General features: G+C 45.4%; 2 protein-coding genes across 3 annotated transcripts in view; one reads left to right on the top strand and one right to left on the bottom strand.

Annotated features, from left to right (window-relative positions):
• The first annotated feature begins 13,755 nt into the window (after window positions 1–13,755).
• Window positions 13,756–14,981, top strand: LOC120655841 (auxin-responsive protein SAUR41-like). The gene has a single exon (XM_039933804.1). It carries the CDS (start codon window positions 14,181–14,183, stop codon window positions 14,634–14,636), a length of 456 nt encoding a protein of 151 aa, XP_039789738.1. The 5' UTR covers window positions 13,756–14,180; the 3' UTR covers window positions 14,637–14,981.
• A 1,984-nt stretch (window positions 14,982–16,965) lies between these two features.
• Window positions 16,966–18,429, bottom strand: part of LOC120655840 (DNA polymerase epsilon catalytic subunit A-like) — a 34,308-nt gene continuing 32,844 nt past the window's right edge. Inside the window, exons 48-49 of one of the 2 annotated variants that reach the window (XM_039933800.1) lie at window positions 18,010–18,116; window positions 16,966–17,697 (exon numbers count right to left, since the gene is read on the bottom strand). In XM_039933800.1, the coding sequence (XP_039789734.1) occupies window positions 17,337–17,697; window positions 18,010–18,116 (468 nt within the window). In that variant the 3' untranslated portion in view covers window positions 16,966–17,336. The remainder of the gene's footprint in view (window positions 17,698–18,009; window positions 18,117–18,429) is intronic. The other variant, XM_039933802.1, reaches the window with a different exon arrangement.

Here is an 18,429-nt window from a genome sequence, read left to right as displayed (position 1 = left end):
TGGAGTTGCGCCAGCTGTGCCTGCCGCGTCCCCGAGCTAGCCGAAGCGGCTGGCCTGTATACTGCAGGTATCACCGACGGGTTTGCCACGTCGTTTGCCGCGCCGTCGTCATGCTTGCCCAGCTCGACCATGAAGCACTCCCGAGTGGGATCGTAATCCCCCTCGCTGGATTCGTCGGAGTAGGTGAGGCAGTAGTCTGCCGCAGCCTGAAACAACAGAAAAGCCTCGCGATCGCGAAGCCTAGAGTAGTCCCACTTCGGGGCCTCCCGACCGTGCACGAAGACGCACCCCATGTCCGTGGAGTTGGGGTAGGAGTTGTGGGGTGATGACGCGATGAGGTTGCGGATCGAGATCAGATGATGGCCCGGTAGATCCTCATACGCGCTCAAGTTGGTGCTGACGGATGACGCGTAGGTCGCCGCAGGGTTGCGCATCCCGAAGGGAAAGGGCGGCGGCCTGGACGCGCCCTCCTCGAGAGGCACCATTGCAGCCTTTGGTGGTGAATAGGTGACGTCCTCTGCTACGGCGCCAGGCTGTGACATGCCAGCCTCGACCCACGTGGGGGAGCTAAGGCGAATAGGTGACGTCCTCCTCTACGCCGCTCCATGCGCGCTTGTCGCGCGCTGGCCCGAGCGCCTCCTGCGCCGGGTCGGAGTGTCGGGGTTGGCTCTGGGCGGAAGGAGGTCCATGTCGTAACCATTGCCGGATGCGACAAACTCAATACTCCCGAACTAGAGCACTGTGCCTGCCGAGAGCAGGCGTGGCCTGTCTGCCATCCAGGAGATGACAGGGAACACAAGACAAATGTCACGCAGCAATGCCCCTACCTAGCGCGCCAACTGTTGGTGTCCAGACCTCGCGGCCTAGCACCAACTAGTAATGATGTTGCGTGTCTCTAATCCTAGATGGTTGATGCAAGAGGTAACACAATGACACGGGAGTTTATCCTGGTTCCGGCCATGGGGTCGTACGTCCAACAGGGTGTGCGTGAGCACTGTATTATCTTGCATCGGAGTGCCTGTAGCAGAGGAGTACAAGCGGGTCAAGAGAGGGAGAGAAGCTCCCAAGTCTCTGCTAGAGTGATTGAGGCAAGTGCCAATATAGGGAGAGTGAGCGAGTGTGTTCTGCGAGTTGCGTGGATGTCTGCGGATGAGTTGGGAAGGAGCCCGCCTCCTCCTTTTATAGGCACAAGGAGGGGCGGTTACATGTACGGGGAGATCTCTGAAGTTGTCATCTTCTCCCCGAATCGTGGGAGAACAGTGGAGGGTTGCTGTAGGGAGTACACTGTGGAGCATGGCGCCGGGCGTGGCAGTCATCCTGGGAAGCCCTTTAGCCGGGCGAGGATCGTGCCGGCGTCTTGTGGAGCCAGTGGACGGAATGGCGTCTTTTGTAGAGCGTACTGTCCTCCGCGTGCGTCCTAGGTGGAATGCCGAGGGTTCTGCTGGCTGCGGTCTTGCCCAGGTCAAGGTCCGTACCACGTCCGAGGGTTGTACCCATGCTTGCCGAGGGTCCTGCAGTAGAGGAAGTACAAGGAGTTGGCAGCATAGCGGCGGGAGCAGTGTCAGGCATGTCCGCACAGCGCGCCGCAGGTTCACATAGGGCCGGAACAGCCCCGGGAATGGTGGCACAGTGGTCGTAGTTGGCGGACGGGACTCCGGTCATACCCGCTGTGCAGAATGGCGGCATGACGCCGTCTGACCCCCGCGCTCTACGGTGGAGTGCTTGGCATTAAAATGCTCTTGTCAGTCGGGTGAGTGAGCAGATGAGTTGTTGTTCCGTCTGTCGAGGGGTAGCCTCGACCGAGGCGGAGTTTTCCCTCGAGCCGAGACCCCACGGAGTGCTCGCCCGAGGGGTCTCGAACGAGGCGGAGTCGGCTTGCTTTCCGAGGGTAGGTCTCCTACCCTCGAGCGAGGCGGAGATGGAACGCGCTGCTGGAGGCCTCAGCGGGGAGGCCTCGAGCGAGGCGGAGATTGTCTGCGGGTTCGAGGGGGCCTCGGATCGGCCGTACCACGGTATTGGGCCGTGGGCCAAGTGCATATTGGACCTCTTTGGAGCCTGGAGAGGATCTAGGCGTTGTAGAAGAGCTGGAGGAGCTCCATGATGTCCGGGTGCAGAGCGACAACGGAGTTGTCATCATTGGTGGCTTTGTGATCCACCAGCCGGTTCGGCGACTTCTTCCTCTTCAGGATCGCCGTCGAGTAGTCCTTTTTCCCCTTTGGATCGGAGGAAAACGACTTGCCTTGGCTCGCCATGACTGTAGAGTGTGACGAGGAGGTTGGCGCTGTGGGCCCGATTGCCTAATTGCGTTTTTAGGGGTGTTTTTGTCCCTGGGTTAGGGTGCCCCTGATGGTGGTACCCGGCAACAATATTTGAACACACGATTTTGAAAATTTCAAATTGCCTCAGATTAAAAAATAGTCTATACAAAGATTATAGGTCTCAACCAGATCTACAACTTTGTAGTTGAAATTTTTTTCAGTAGAAGTTGTTTTGGCACCCCAAATATATGGTTTAAATTTTCAAATTATCTCAGATGAAAAAAAGTACATATGAAAGTTGTAGGTCGCGAGCATATCTACAACTTTGTAGTCGAAAAGATTTTTATTTGAGATCGTTATAGCTGTGAAATGGGTTATGTAAGACATTTAAAAGTGATGATAAAAGAAAAATATCTCATTGTTGGTCGCGAGGTTTAGATTGTCGGTTCGAATCCTGATAATGGTGGAAAAAAACCGAATGCGCCCATATTGCGACTTGCGAAGCGAGCGCGGTGGGAAAAAGAAAATATTTTTTAATTTTTATTCACACTGGAAATATTTATTCTAACACGTAAAAGAATGATGCCCATCACATATGTATTGACATAGGTGACGAATTAAGACTACCATAGGTGACGGACTATATTGATGCCCATCACCTTTGTGGTGGCATAGGTGATGAGTTTCAGCCTGTCACTTTTGAGTAGTCATCACTAACGTGTGTCCGTCATCTTAAGGAGATGATGCCCGTCACTGTAGAATTTTTCTTATATAGTGACACAACCATGCGTATATCGAAAAGGTGCACCTGTATTTGTAACAAAGCCGATAACGTAATAAAAAAACATGCAACCATAGACTAGAGCATCGAGCCCCGCAACCAATACCACTATAAAAGGCTTTTGCTCGAGATTAGTGTGGTGTACTTATTTATCCATCACTGTGTGGTACCATCCGCCATATAGCAATTATAAACCTTGCATTGGATCCATCAATGTGTGGCATCATCCGCCATACAACTATATAGTTTGCATATCGATACTACATCATCATTATTATAGTTATTGTATTCCATAAATTTCATAAGGAGCATTGGTTATCCAATTTCCCCCTTATTATGGAGAAACAAATTATTAGTTATACAGAATTTAAATATTATAGGCACAATTAATTCCGAGCGAAAGGTTGATTTTAATGAATAAGACATACCGAGAAGGTGAGAATGTTATATTGTCGCAATACACACTCTCTATTAAATAACCGGCCCACAGACCAAGCCTTCCAACTGCAATCCCCGGCAAACTCAGAAGCCAGTAGGCTTCTTTGGCCTCAGGCTACTGGTAGCCAAGCACCACCCATCATGCTTAGCAGAGCTTAGGCGTGCCGATTGTGACTTTTATAGACAGGTTTTAATTATCGACAACCCTCCCCAAGCTACGCATCTAAGGGGTCTGTTGGCGCCCATTCAGAGCCAACACACGATAGCCAGGGGGCGGGCTCCGGATTTGAGATGTGGGTATTTAAAATTTTAAAAGGTGTAAATTTTTTTTGACAGCCCAAATTTCATAAATTACAATAATAATTTCAAAATAAAAATTGAATTTATCACTAGTCAGCTCACCTTGCACTCAGGTTTGATTTCGGTCAGGTGTGTTTCTGCTTGCTCGCCCACAGACTGCGGAGCAGTGCAGCTGTGGAAGCCCTGGGCGAAGCGGCAGTGCCGTGCTTTGGCCATGCATGCAATGTCATGCACGCTGGAGCCCTGCACTTCTGCCGAGCTGCGATGCTAGCCTGGCCGCTGCTTGCATCTCGTGGTCCTCCCGACTGCCAAGCCTGTGATGCCTTCTGTCTGCCCAGCTGCAGAGGCCCTACTGTCGTCCGTCCTCGCGGCTGATGAGCCCCTACCTTCGTCTGTCCGCTTGGCCTCATCGCGCCCTCACCCCTGGGATTGCTGATTCGAGGAGCTAGGGTCTTGCAGCTAGGGATTGTGAATCGAGGGATCGAGAGAGCACACAAGCGCTTGGCCTATCAGTCAGGCTGGCTGATTGACTATCTGACCGCTAATGGACCTGTGGGCCGTTAGGTGCGAAAGAATGGGACATGGGCTGCTATAATTTTTTCAGCACAAAGCAGAAACTAGAAGTTTGGAAACCTATTATTTTGTGTAATATTTCTATTTTTACTCCATATACATATCTATAATACACTACATATATAATTTTTTTTGACACAAATAATAGGTATTCAGTTGAATACCCTTGATATATCGTAGGCCTGCCCTCGACGATAGCACTTGCACATGCAGCACGCAGTGATGTTCCTTGCAGCGCCGCAGCACCAACCGGTCAGATAGGTATGGTGGACCGGTCAGACCGGTCTCGTGGGGGCAGCCCAACGCGAATCCAACAAACGCCCGCTCGGGAGGGACCCCGTCGGGGCAGGCGCACCTTGGGTTGCCTTAGGCTCGGTATGCCAGCTAGAGTGTCCTCAAACGCACAAGAGACGAAGGAAGAACAGCATGTCAGGGTTGGAAAAGAAGGGTAACGAGGAAGAAAGATAAAAACGATAAAAGTAGATTGATTTGGTAGATTCGATTGGGTTGGATGTTCTCAATCGGCCGTGACCCTTTATATTTATATTTACCGGGAGGGATGGTTTTACCCTATTAGAATTTGAAATGCTAATTAATTTCATACTAAAATACAACTCCTAACTCGGTCTGGATTGTCTGGACCGGTCTGACCGCTGCTGTAAACCGGTATGACCGGTCTGCCTGCGGTGCAGAACTCCCCGAAGTCAAATCCCTCTCATCCGGAGTTCAAATCGGACGTTCCATATATGCATTTTGATCATCCCGATGAGATCTACGCAATTGTAAAATCTATTTTGCATTTTGAGAACTTTGATCAGACCAGTTTGACTGGTTTGGGAAAGAGGTCTGACTGGTCTCCTCCGAGCCGCCATTTTTGTGTGTGAATATATGCCTCCCTATTTTATGGCAAAGCTTGCGTGCCATAAAATATTCTCAATGGTCAGAACTGCTCAAGGACGATGACAAACAATACATCGCCCATATATTTTCTCTATACTTGTTACACATGCTAATATAGCCGAAATAAGAAAACTAACGAATGTAACAATTTATGGCTTAGGATCAACAAACTATTTCGGCTTTTATATTCTTTAGCATGTTCAACAACATAAATCTAAACACGGCTAATGCAGCCGATTATTCAAATCATAGCCTCTTGGTAAGGCATAAGTATGAGATTAATAGTCATAATATGGCAACCAAGGATTATACCAAAACCATGGATTATAATTGGGTATACTTGAATACGTGTTTCATGGCATATGCATCGACGGAATAAATGATGAAGACCCATGCGACGACCACCGTTGATGCCCTTTTGCACTTGGTGATGAAGAATTCCTACTTTGATCAAATCGTAACCGATTGTGTGGCTTTTTCTTCATCCCTTTGCTTCTGGGCGAGACATTTTGAACTTTGCCAGAATTTTTGGCAAGACCGGTCAGATCGGTTTGGTCACCGGTTGGACCAATCCCTTCTGAACCAGTCCCTTTGAGATCATCTTGCCCCCCTCGCACCGATCTTAGTTTTTGTTCAGCTATATTCTTTGAAGTCTGATCCCTATTTGAGACAATCTGATCCACGAAACTAGCCGATGTTTCTCAACGGTCGGCTTTTTTTTAATCATGTGTCAAATTTGGATTTTTGCTGAACCGTCCATCATTTTTGACACGATAGACCTGGTTCATCACCTTGTGTTTCTTTTTCTGTATATACCGAGTCTTATGATCAAAATGCTCATTATTTGTAGATGGTGACTGATTAACTGCCAGTCCCTTAGTTGTAATATAATCTGAACAAAAGTATCTAGGAAGGAACAACATATTTGAATCGTAAGAACATGACAGATAAAAAATAAGGCATGCCGTAAAAAGATCCGTCTAGCATTGGTATAGGTGATTAATGTGATGGAAATGGCATTGACATATGAGGATAATTCCATTGCCGATTCTGATCACGAAATTTCTGTTCTGGACCAGATTTAGCTTGCTTGGAATTTTTAGACCGACTAGCATCATTGACATTCATTTGTCTTTTGGATTTAGTCGGAAGTTCTCCACGGATATGCTTCAGCTTTTCCTTTTGATACTTTCCACAGCCTTTAGCTTCAACTGTTTTCCAAACACAAATCTCTGATTTTTTGGCTTGACCGTTCTCAGTTTTGAGCTATTTTCCAAAACCATAGATGAGACGGTTAGACCGGTCTTGCAACCAGCCAGACCGGTTTTGTCACAACCGGCTTCTTTATTTTTTCTTGTTACCCCCCCCCCCCCCCCCGACCCAGCATAAAAGTACTAGATATAGTCTCTGTGCTCTTTCTAGAGGGTTTTGGATCGACAAATTTGGCTTGAGACGGCCGAATTTCATCTTGACCAGCAACATTAGGCAAAGTTTCGCAAGAATTACTAGTCGGCTTTTCAATAGCCGACTTTTGAATAATATGAATTGGAATTGAACTATCTTCTTCATCGATAAAATTCTTGACAAAATCAGATAGAACATCAGATAAAGTACCCGAGGATTGCATCTCCATCAATATATCGTTGATGGATGGTAGCTGCCACTCCTTTATCTTAACGACACCTTGCTCTGTTGTATAGGGCAAAAGTAGACTTTCGACTGCTCTGTTGTATTCTCGCCTATACTCCTCAAGCATATCATGTGATGTCATATTGATAGGGATTGACAAATCGTTCATGATAGCCCGATTCTCGTCCCCAACGGAGTCGCCAAAATATGTTGGCGCCTGATTCGATTGGATTGGATGTCCTCAATCGGTCATGACCCTTTATATTTATAGGAAGGGATAGTCTTACCCCATTAGGAGTCGAAACCCTAATTAACTGTGTGCTAAAATACAACTACTAACTCAGTCTGGACTGTCTGGACCGATCTGACCGCTCCTGTAAACCGGTCTGACTGTGGTGCAGAACTTCCCGAAACCATATCTCCCTCATCTGGAGTCCAAATCGAACGTTCCATATATGCATTTTGATCGTCTCAACGAGATCTACGCAATGGTAAAATACATTTTGCATTTTGAGAACTTTGATCAGACCGGTCTGACTGGTTGGAGAAAGAGGTCTGACCGATCTCCTCCGAGTTGCCATTTTTGTGTGTGAACAGGGTCTCGTGCTCAAATGCTGCCACATGACAGGTGGATGCAGGCTAGGACTCCGTATTGTCTCCGGCAGCTTGATGCACTTCCACATGTCCACCTACACAGATGTCCACCTACACGGCATCATCCAACATTAGGCTCGACTATGCAAATAGGCTGGATAACTCTCCAAATGAATTCGCCCATCACTAATGGATAAAGGCTATGCTACACATGGAACTACTGATCCCAATGCCTTGCACGAGCTAGATGGGGTGACACTCCTCCATCATGACCTCATCTTCATCATCTCGGACACAAATAGGGTTCATACCCTTTCTATTTTCTTACTTGGTTCTGGCCAATTGCATTACCTACCTTCATCATCTCATCTCTGATCCATCCTGATCTAGAACTAGCAAATCCTCACTCTCCCAAACCTAGCATTCCTGGGGTGCACCTCTAAAATGTCCATCCTACATTACATCTATGAACTCTTGGACCTGCACCGATATCTGCCATGTATGACTGAGCTCACGACACGCAACCGTTACGTTGCATCCTATCCCAATCACATCAATTTCGCATTAACATTTGGATACACTACTAGAAAACATGCCATGGGAACCGGTTGGAAACACCCTTAGGCACCGGTTTTCCAACCGGTTCCCGCAAACCGAGATCAATGGCCTCGTCTTTAGACACCGGGTTTTTCAACCGGTGCCTTAGGCTTCCATTGGTACCGGTTGAAAAGACAAACCGGTACCAAAGAGGCTGCCACGCTGACGCAAGGTGGCAGCCCCTTTGGTACCAATTGGTCTTTCCAACCGGTACCAATGACTTTTTCCTTTTTTTCCCAAATCCAGTTTTGTTTGTTATATTTATTACTGTTTATTCTTTTATAATTGCTAAACGCACTCAATCTCTACAGTACTATACGTTCATTGGTCGTTCGTGTTCGTTTTCAGAGAATATTTGAAACTAGCATATAATTAAGCTAATTAGATGAACTAATATATTTACAAATTTACAAACATCAAGGCATAACGTTTAAAAATATTTACAAATGTACAAGTCATGTTTGTAGTCCAACTACTGGTCCCCTCGGGAGCTCGATGGAAGTCCTCTATGGATGTGACCGTCGTGGTAGAACTCGTCTCTAGGATCCAAGATCTCGTTCAAAATGAATCCGGCGAGCTGCTCGCACACGGCGTTGATCCGATCAGTAGAGTAACATTCATCCCCTATTTGAGACATCTATCATTTAGGGAAAAAGGATTAACATCATGTTCGTTAGTACAATTATGAAAATATACTAGTGAACGGTTTGGACGTACTCTCGTGTCTTCATCAGTAGCCTTCCCGCATGGAGTCATGATGTGCAAGTAGTCGCATACGTAGTACACGCACCAATCAGTTCCTTGTTGTTATCTCGCAAACTTAAGGAGAAACAAATAAATTACTTAATTTAGAACAATTTGGGATTATATACTTAACTAGACAAATCTTTATGAATCAACATACCGGATAATCTATGTTAACGTTCAGTTCGGGCCACCATTGACCACGTCCTTTGTTATTTTTCACAAAATTTTTCCAAACCCTGCGCTCAAAGTTAAGTTTGATATTCAGGAATTGTTATTAACAGAAAAAGAATTTGATTGTGCAAACTGAACTTACCTGTTCAAGGGGTCTAGGATATGTTGGATTGCGGACTTTGGATTTCTCATTGAGTCAAAGACTATAAGATTGCCGGTCTCTACGGAAAATATGAGTAAAATCCAATGATAACTGTAAATATAGATATGATATATACATACATGCATTAGACGACTTAGTATTTATTTATTAATATAACAGAGGATTGAGTCGACCAAGGCTTACCCAAAGTTGTATGGTATGAATATATAGGATTTGTAATTTTGCCTAGTCAACGAATCGTACATGTTTTGGCACGTTTCCTTGTAATTTTCATTGAGCACTTTTCTGGTTGACTAGCAAAGGAGACATGAAGTCGATCTGATGGTGCCATCCATGTTTTCGGCTTCTTTGGGTCTCCTGTCTAAACGATACAATAGAAAATAGAAATTTTATAATGCACACATATAATTATATTCTTGTTAACAAAAAGTATTAATGTAGAGGTAAGTGATACTTACAAAACCCAAATGGTGATGATAGAGGCGTCGATGGCTTGTCAATGGTAAATGTGATATAAATTTTCGAAGTACACCCAGAAGTCGTCCTCCCCGCGGAAGAAATCATGGTCACGATACTTGACTCCAAACATTTTCCCTTTGTCATTCGACATTCGCAGATACCATCTATGCAAATTGAACATCTTCATGCCTAGACTTTTCTCCTCTTCCTCAGTGACAAAAGGTTTTCCATGCTGGAATGGAGTACGAACGGGAGCGACAGGGATTTTCGCCTCCACTTGCCCCGTTGCCTCCTCTAGCGTTAATCCAGTTTCAGAAAGAAATATCGCGGCATGTAGGCCTGCCTGGAGTTGTACGTCCATCGGGTATAGGAGTGGCAACCCTGGCACCAAGAGGGGCTCGAGTTCTTTTTGTTGTGTGCCAAGCTGAGGAATGGTCTTGCCATATTTTTTCTTCAGATTTCTCACCTTGTGTGCCTTTGTCAGAGTACGATCATAGTCCGAGAGTAAGCTTTTCGGTTTTGGTGGGTTGTCTAGGTTTGCGAGAAGCTTTTTCCCTAGTTCTAGAGGTACATTTTCCCTGGGGGGACTTTAGGCTTCTATTGTTCTTTTATATATCGAGCAGTCTCCTCTTCCAACTCCTCAGCAGTTTTCTCATAGGTTAATTTTCTTTCGACCGTTTTCTGCTTCTTCTTTGAGGGTCCAGCCGCTGGGAGGGATACTGTCTTTTTCTTTCCTTTTTCTGGTGCAGGAGGAGTTGGAGTACTCGTGGCCCTTTGCGCCGGTGGAGACGGTGGTGAAGGAGGTGGTTGTGGGGACGGCGGTGAGGGAGGCCACGGAGACGGGCGATCGGTCTGCACGGGAGCCATTGTGCTTGCAGCAAGTTTGATGTCGGCCTTGCGCCATAGAACGACCCCGTGCAGTGCGTCTCCCAATGTCTTCTCTCCATCCCCTCCAACGAAGTCGAGCTCAAAGGGGTTGGGGTATTTATAGGCGTGGCTCAAAGGCACCGGTTAGTGCTCAACAACCGGTGCCAAACAGCAGGCATAGGCACTGGTTGAAGTTACCAACCAGTTCCTTTGTTGTGGGCACGTGGCGGCACCGGGTCATGGCAAAACCCGGTGCCATTGTCCGCCCTTTAGGCACCGGTTAGTGCCACCAACCGGTACCAAACCCCTTACCTTTGATCGCCGCTGGGTAAAGGTACCGGCTGCTTTTGCAACCGGTACTGATCAGTACCGGTTGCAAAAACAGCTGGTACCTTTGACCATGACCTTTGGCCTGTTTTCTAGTAGTGATAGAAGCATCTATCATGTTATGTTATCGCAATCAATTGTGCTTATTTGGACAACGATAGGATATTAAAACTGGAAGGTTGCAAACAAGACAAGAAATATTAAAAAAAACTAAGTATGTGACTGAAGACGTGATTTTTAAATGGATATTCATAAAACTAAACCAAGTGTTAAGATTGGATAAAGAAGTCAAACATGCATGGGACTACGATCGAGGGATTAAGTGGGGTTTGGTTAAGCGATGACTTGAGCCATGGGATCTTTGCTAGAGTGAATGGGTTAGTACTCGGGGATTTTGAAGTATCAAATCAAACCTTGGAGAGTGAATCAATGTAGCGCATCAAATCATCGTGAAGGTATTTAATTTATTTGGGTGAAAATATTTTTTAGAAAACTTAGCTCTTTATTCGAAGAATTATGATGGTGTAAAACAATATAATATCTCTTGCATGTCAGTTGGGGCCATAATGAGTAGTACATGTGGGTTTACTTATTGTTGAAATATTTAGTTATAACAACCACCATTACACATCCAGAATAAAATAATATTTTTTATCTATATACTATGTACTCGAACAGCTAGTTTATTTTCTGGCCGCTGTGGGTTTGCATTGAGTATTTAAGACGAACAAGTCCCTAATCAGTGACTTAATCAACAACATTATATTTATATAAGTTGGTGAAACCGAGCTATATATACTTTTGTTAGTCAACATGTAAGCTAAGACATCAGAGGAGCTCGACATCCACATCATTCATGTGTCATATATGTGTGAAACCTAAGTTAATGCCTTAAAGGTAGCAAAACCAGATACCTTTCTTTAAAATAAGCAAAACTATAGATACTTTGTTTGCGGGCTTAAATCACACATTTTGGTAACGTATATATAGAACACAATACATTGAAGCCTAGCTTATATTCAAACGGATACACTGAGAACCGATCATGCATGAGTATATATTATGGTACACAACTAAGCCCAAAACACACAAATCCAGTTTTATAGACAGATATTACCATCAAACATTGTCTTTTTAAACAAGTATTATCATCAAACATTTTCTTTTTAATCGTACTGGAACAGCAGCCGCCTTATAATATTATTAAAAAAAGTTAATAAGGTTGATCTATGTGTCGCGAGTTTTCTTCGCCCTTTGCACACATATATGGAGGCTATTATTTTCCCAGTTCCGTGGAAGAGGTGCGCACGCATACATCACTATACTCATTTTGTATGTACTACATGCATATTTTATATGTACTTGGCCATGTTAGTTTGCGGCAATACGGCAGTACATCATAAGATCCATTATCATTTATCAGCAGCGGTAAACATACAAACTGCATGCGCCCTTCATCTTTTTAACGAAAGACGTATTTTGTTTCATTAGGATCTAGAAGCCGACGACCAAATAATTAGTCCATTAATACTGTATATATTCATACGATACGGGAATATAGTTATAAGAAAGAATTTGAAGCACGAATAAAATAGAGAAAAACTCTCGAACTATAACAAAAGTTCTATTTTCAACTTCAACTACAAAACCATATAACAGAGACCATTTGGTTGGTTTCAAAGATAGTTTTGTAGCTTTTTATAGAAATAAAAAATCTTGTCTAAAAAATTAAAATTGATCCTTTTTAAATAAAAAAATATGAAACTGGTACCACTTTTTTAAATGTAACCTATCTGTTGGTGCTCTATTTGAACCTTAGTCATTAATTTAATAACTGGTAAGTAGAGTGCCAATAGATACGTTTATATTTTTAGAAAATATTTGCAACTATTTAATATTTTTCTAATTTAAAATGAATTACTTATAAAGTTTTAGTTTAAATTTGAATATTTTAAATTTTTATAAAATGACCCTCGTTATCCAATTTTATAGTTGAAGATTGGAAATCAGACTTTTATGATAGTTCAAGTACGTAACAAATATATATCAGAGACGTAGTGTGGTGGATCAGCATGTAGTACTGGTTTGCGGAACACTTGTCTTGACGAAACCAAATGTAGAAGAGCCTTACTTTCAAACGGGATTTTCATTCTGGAAGCTAGCAGAAAAGAAGCGTTGAAACACTAGTCCGCCTATATCCAATCTCCAACTTGCAGTGGGACGATGGTACAGTAGAACAACGTAAACTGTTGACTGCACACTGGCTAGCGTATAATTAACCATGTCGCCATCGTTAAATCCCGTGCGCTTACTTGCATCTATCCGCGTCGCTCGAGCTTATTAATTTTAAAACCATGCATCTAAGCCAGCACTCCCAAGGTCAGAACCGATGGATGACGATGATCATCACAGCTGAAACCGGGCCGGATGCGGATGGCGACGAGCTAGCTAGTCGCCGCCGTCGCTGGCTCAGGCGCGCTCATCCCGTCGTCGCACACGGCGCATGCATCTCGATCGGCGCGCGGGGAGAGGTGCAGTGGCCGACGGCGATCGAGACGATCGACGTACGCGCCGGCCCCAGGACGGCCCCGGCCGCATGAGCCTCTCCGGAAGCCGACTGCCGCGCGCGCATTGACGCGCGAGTCCGCACTCCCCGATATGCTAAAGAAACTACTACTATGCATCTACCCGCGCGGGCGTCCGGCAATCTGGTTGCGTGCGTGCCCATCGCGACGATCCGACCCGTCCCCTGCAGTGGCATGTCGTGTCGTGTCGTGTCGCGTCGCGCCAGCGAAAATCTAGGGCGCGCGCCGCCTGGCCCCGCAGGCCCACACCCTACGTGTCCCGGCCTCCCGGGCCGACCACGCCGCCCGCCGCCACTTGCCCCTCCGGCCTCCACAAGTCCTCCGCTTATATATCTAGCGTGCCCGGCCTCACCACGCCTCAAGGGCTTCGATCCGATCCGAGCTCTCGACGAGTTCAACTTCTTCACCGCGCCTCCTGATCGATCGTCTCCTCATCTCCACGACAAGCCATCGAAACCCTTCTTGCCCTAACTTCAGATCAGCTACCTAGCTAGCTACCTGCTGCTTTGATCCTTTCAGCACCTTATTAGCTTCGTCCTCCCATCGAGCCGCCGATGACTCCTGCCGTCCCCCAAGAGCCATGAGCAACGCCAGCAACAGCAAGAAGCATAGCCTCCTCGCGCCAAAGGCCACCATGGACATGTCTCGCCTGCACCAGGCCTACGACCGCGGCTAGCTTAGCTCGCTCGCTCCACCATCTCTAGCTAGCTATAGGTTCTGCTTTGTCCTTTGCTGAACGTCGATCGCTGGTCTAGTGCCTTAGCGTGAGAAATTCGTAGCTATTAGCAACGATGAAGGAAGGGGGCGAGAAGAAGAACATCCTGGCCAAGACGCTCCAGCGGTGCCGGACCTCGCTGGCCCACCGGAGGCGCCCGCCGGCGCCCCCCGACAGGGCGGCGGCGTCGTCGTGGGGCGCCGTGCCGGCGGCCGGCTACTTCACCGTGCTGGTGGGCCCGGAGAAGGAGCGGTTCGGCGTGCGCGCGCGCTGCGCCAACCACCCGCTGTTTCGGGCGCTGCTGGACGAGGCCGAGACCGAGTACGGCTTCGCCGGCTGCGACGGGCCGCTCGAGCTGCCCTGCGCCGTCGACGACTTCATGGAGGTCATGTGGGAGATGGAGCAGGGCGACCCCGCCGCCTCGCCGGGCTGCGGCCGCTTCGCCGCCGGCACCAGCAGAGGGCACCACCTGCAGCAGCAGGGGCACCAGATGATGAGCCCCGCGAGGTTCCTCGTCGCCGGCCGCTCGTGATCTTGCTGATGGCCGGCGTCGGCGACTGTCCAAGTCCGATCGCCGCCGCGCCGGCCGTTCACGTCAATCAACTTCTCGTTGAAACATCTTTTCTTTCTACTTTGTACGTAGACTAGATCGAGTATTTATCAGACTCGATCCGCCGGGCGCATGCAGAACAGCAGACAAGTTTGTTCACCTGCTTTGTTTGCTTTAATTTCGCTAAGGTTGTAACGTTTGTTTCAGTTTTACTCTTTTGCTGCTTGTAATATATAGTTACGTTGATCTCGTCTCTGCCTGGTAATCACTAATCCCATGTTCTCTCCATATCAATTAATGATGCATGCATGTCTTGTTTACTGCCAAGTACGAATAATGATGTTTTTGCATCTATTTATAACGTGTTTAGTGTCAATTGCCAATACGCGTTTTTGTATGCTATCCATGTATACTCTGTGAATTCACCACCCTTAATTTGTATTTCATATGTGTGCTAATGCTCAATTAACTGTTGCAGTTCCATTTCATTTGGGAAAATTCATTTTACACCTTCAACTAGAAAAACGGGTAACGAGGGCCATTGAACTGTTAAAACTGAAGAAGTTTGACTCTTAGGGTGGTTTTGTGTTTTTTTTTTGAAAAAATAAAAAAATTCTAATTGGATCTAAGAAAGTCAAGACTAATTCATTTTAAATCATAAAATATGATATGGATATTGGAGTTTTTTCGAAAATATAACAAAACTTTAATAGTTTCATATTTTAAGAAAAGTTTTTATACAAGCTTCATATTTTATGATTTACAATGGATTGCTTATGAATTTTTTAGTTTAACTTTGAGTCTTTGTAATTTTTAACAAAAATGAAAAGCCACCTTGAAGCCACCCTAATGGTCAAACATTTAATGTTTCGATAGTTGGATGGCCTTCGTTATCCAATTTTATTGTTGAATGTTGAAAATCAGATTTTGGTGATAGTTCTAGCCTTCTAGTATGTAAACTGAACTTTTCCCTTTTATTTTTTGTGCAATCATGTTCGTTGGAAGTCCAACCATACATATCCAGTGGACTTTTTTTTAGTCCTCAAGTCCTTAGTTCGACTGCTGGTGGTAGCAAATTTTCTCTCGCTAGCCAGAGGAGCTAAAGGTTCGAGGGGTTTTCTCGGCCAGAAAGCTAAAGTCGCTTGCTCTTAATAAAAAATAGTAGGGACCGTCATGCCCCCCTCGAGTTTTTATCGTGATTTTTTCAAGTAATTTCCGATTTATATTTTTTCCCTATGGATGAGCAGTTGACCACGACAGCCAGCTGCACTCTGTGTGAGGTGAAGCGGAAAACGAAGCCAAAGCGGTTTTGGTGAACTACCTTATTGGAAGCTGCATTCCCCTTTGCCTCCATAAAGCAACCACTAGTAAGCCAAGTCAACGTCCCACGAAGTCTACTCTAAAAGCAACTTGATCCACGCCTGCACTGGCCCGTGGCGGTTGAGAGCAGGCGCAGGTTTTCTGAACCAGCAACTTGCACGTACGCCTTGTCAGAACCCGTCAGATGCTCTGAACCTGCAATCACCAGCCAGCCGAAACACCGAACACAAAAATCATTGTCAAGGGCTCAAGGCGACAATACAATACTCAACCGTAGCATGACATGAGCGTTCTCTACCGTTTCAAAAATGTCAGCGAGTTTGACATCATCTCGAGCCAACCAAGGACAACAGTGCGAAGCTATATTTAAGTTAGAGGGTGCATCTGCACCCCCCAAAACTTTCAAATTCAGTGATTAGATACAAATTTTTACCATGTAAATAGTTCAAATTTATATATCTACAAAGTAGCTGCACCCCCCTCCAGTTTTATCCAGCTTCGCCCCTGAAGGACAAAGCTTGACAAAGTTTATAAACATAGCCCAATAATGCAGCGCCGGGGCTAGCAATTATCAATTAGCAAGGAGCCAAAGCGATTGGGGACAAGTTGCGCCCGAGGTGAGGTCAGATGGCACGCCGCACGCCGACTCGAACAAACCAAAACCCCTAGCCCCTCAAAACCTGCCGCGTGCTCTGTTTTTTTTTGGACCTACGTGTAAAATACTTGCTACAAAACCAAACATCTCTGACGTCCGAACGGTAGCACTAGACGCATGTATCTCGTTTCACGTCACCAGCACGGGCCCCAGGCAAGCAAGATTTGGTATGCAACTTTGCTTTATATTTATTGTAATGTCCTCCAGCAGAAACATTTTCGTTTGCAACTTAAATTAGCATGAAAAAGTATGCAAATATTTTTTTAACATCAACAATGTCAATCCTTACTTTTCCTCGGTAGAGAAGATTTCTGGAACTCCGTGCTTTAAAAATCGTTGTAAAAAGGTCCAGACCAGACGTTTGTATTGTTTTGCCAGAAATATTTTGGGCAAAAATGTTACAAGCATTCATCGTCATCCACATTTGCATCTCTGCAACGTAATATCGATCACATTATACAAGCTAAGCACGGCACTAGTACAGTACTAAGCAAAGATTTGACCTTTACTACAGATACAAATATGAACTTTTATATGAACAGATAGTATCTTAACAGTTGGACTACACGGAAAATCGAACTGAAACGTGATACTACTATACACCCATTTATGTACACTCTTCTGAGATCTATTCTAGATTTCTAGCCTAAGTTGGTGCTACAAGCTAAGTGATAAGCTGCGTTAGTTACCTGAGCTAGCAGCACGCATCATCTGACTTCAAGAATCCATTCCACGCAATCTTGCAGGAGCTGGAATTTTTGGCTGACCGCGACGTTCAGGAACACCCGCATCTTGCTGAGGAAATATGATGATTCTTCCTTGCACCGGAACGAGCCTCCGCACGAGCATTGGTCAGACAAATGTGCAGCCTTCACTTGCCTGCAGCGCAGGCACACCAGATCCTGCAAGTGGTATAGCCTCTCCCGCTGCCGAACCACCTGTAGGAGCGCATTCTCCATCTGCTCACGGTGGTATGGCTGCCCGCACTGTGGCACCGCGCACCTCCACTCCTGACCTTGGAGTGTTGAGTCGCGGCAGAGATCCAGGTCCCGACAATCATTGCAATAGCTGCCAACATAGTACTGTTTCATAAGATTTGGTAAAATAAACAGCAAAAATGGAAATGGCCGTTCGATTCTTTGTGGTAAGGTTTACATTTTCAGGCTGAGATTGCATTTTCAGGCCGAGATTGCAACAATTTTACGAATTGGAGTTAAGGTGGCAGCTGCACAGAGAGCTAAAAATACTGTTTGGTTCTAATTCACAATCTTGTTTTTTGGTAGCATTGTTAAACTAATGTGCATTATTGCAGCATAAAGATAAGTACCTAAAAGGCTATTACAAATGATAAGCAAAATGCTTCCTAAACGGATACAATACCTGCAAATCACGTTTGGCAGAGTGAATGAGGCACATGGGTCTTGGAATTGTGCTTCTGGAGCAAACTCCTTTACACGAACCAACTTCAACAAGTTCTTCCTCATTCTCTGCCAGAAATATTTTGTATGGTGAGAGGAGTAATAGTACAATTACAAGTGTAACAAACTAGCCTAGTGATAACAGAAGGTTATTCTGCTACAACATTCAGAAAAAAAAGGAATTGATCCTCATGTCAGATTGCAGCACAACACCATCTGGTACTGCTATTCAATCAAAGAGAGAACAAGGAAATGGTTCCAATGATCTTTAACTTGTTAGCAATAGCACAAAGATCTTTAAGTTGTTAGCAATAGCTTAATCACTAGTTGGTGAAGCAGTAACAATTAACAAACAATCTTTTTCCTTAGGTTCGTCCAGTGA

Source organism: Panicum virgatum, chromosome 1N, assembly GCF_016808335.1.
Source record: "Panicum virgatum strain AP13 chromosome 1N, P.virgatum_v5, whole genome shotgun sequence".
NCBI lineage: Eukaryota > Viridiplantae > Streptophyta > Magnoliopsida > Poales > Poaceae > Panicum > Panicum virgatum.
This window is presented reverse-complemented; position numbering and strand designations above follow the sequence as displayed.

Bases quoted from the DNA above. Each gene is read 5' to 3' on its own strand.
- LOC120655841 (XM_039933804.1), top strand. From the start codon at position 14,181: ATGAAGGAAGGGGGCGAGAAGAAGAACATCCTGGCCAAGACGCTCCAG.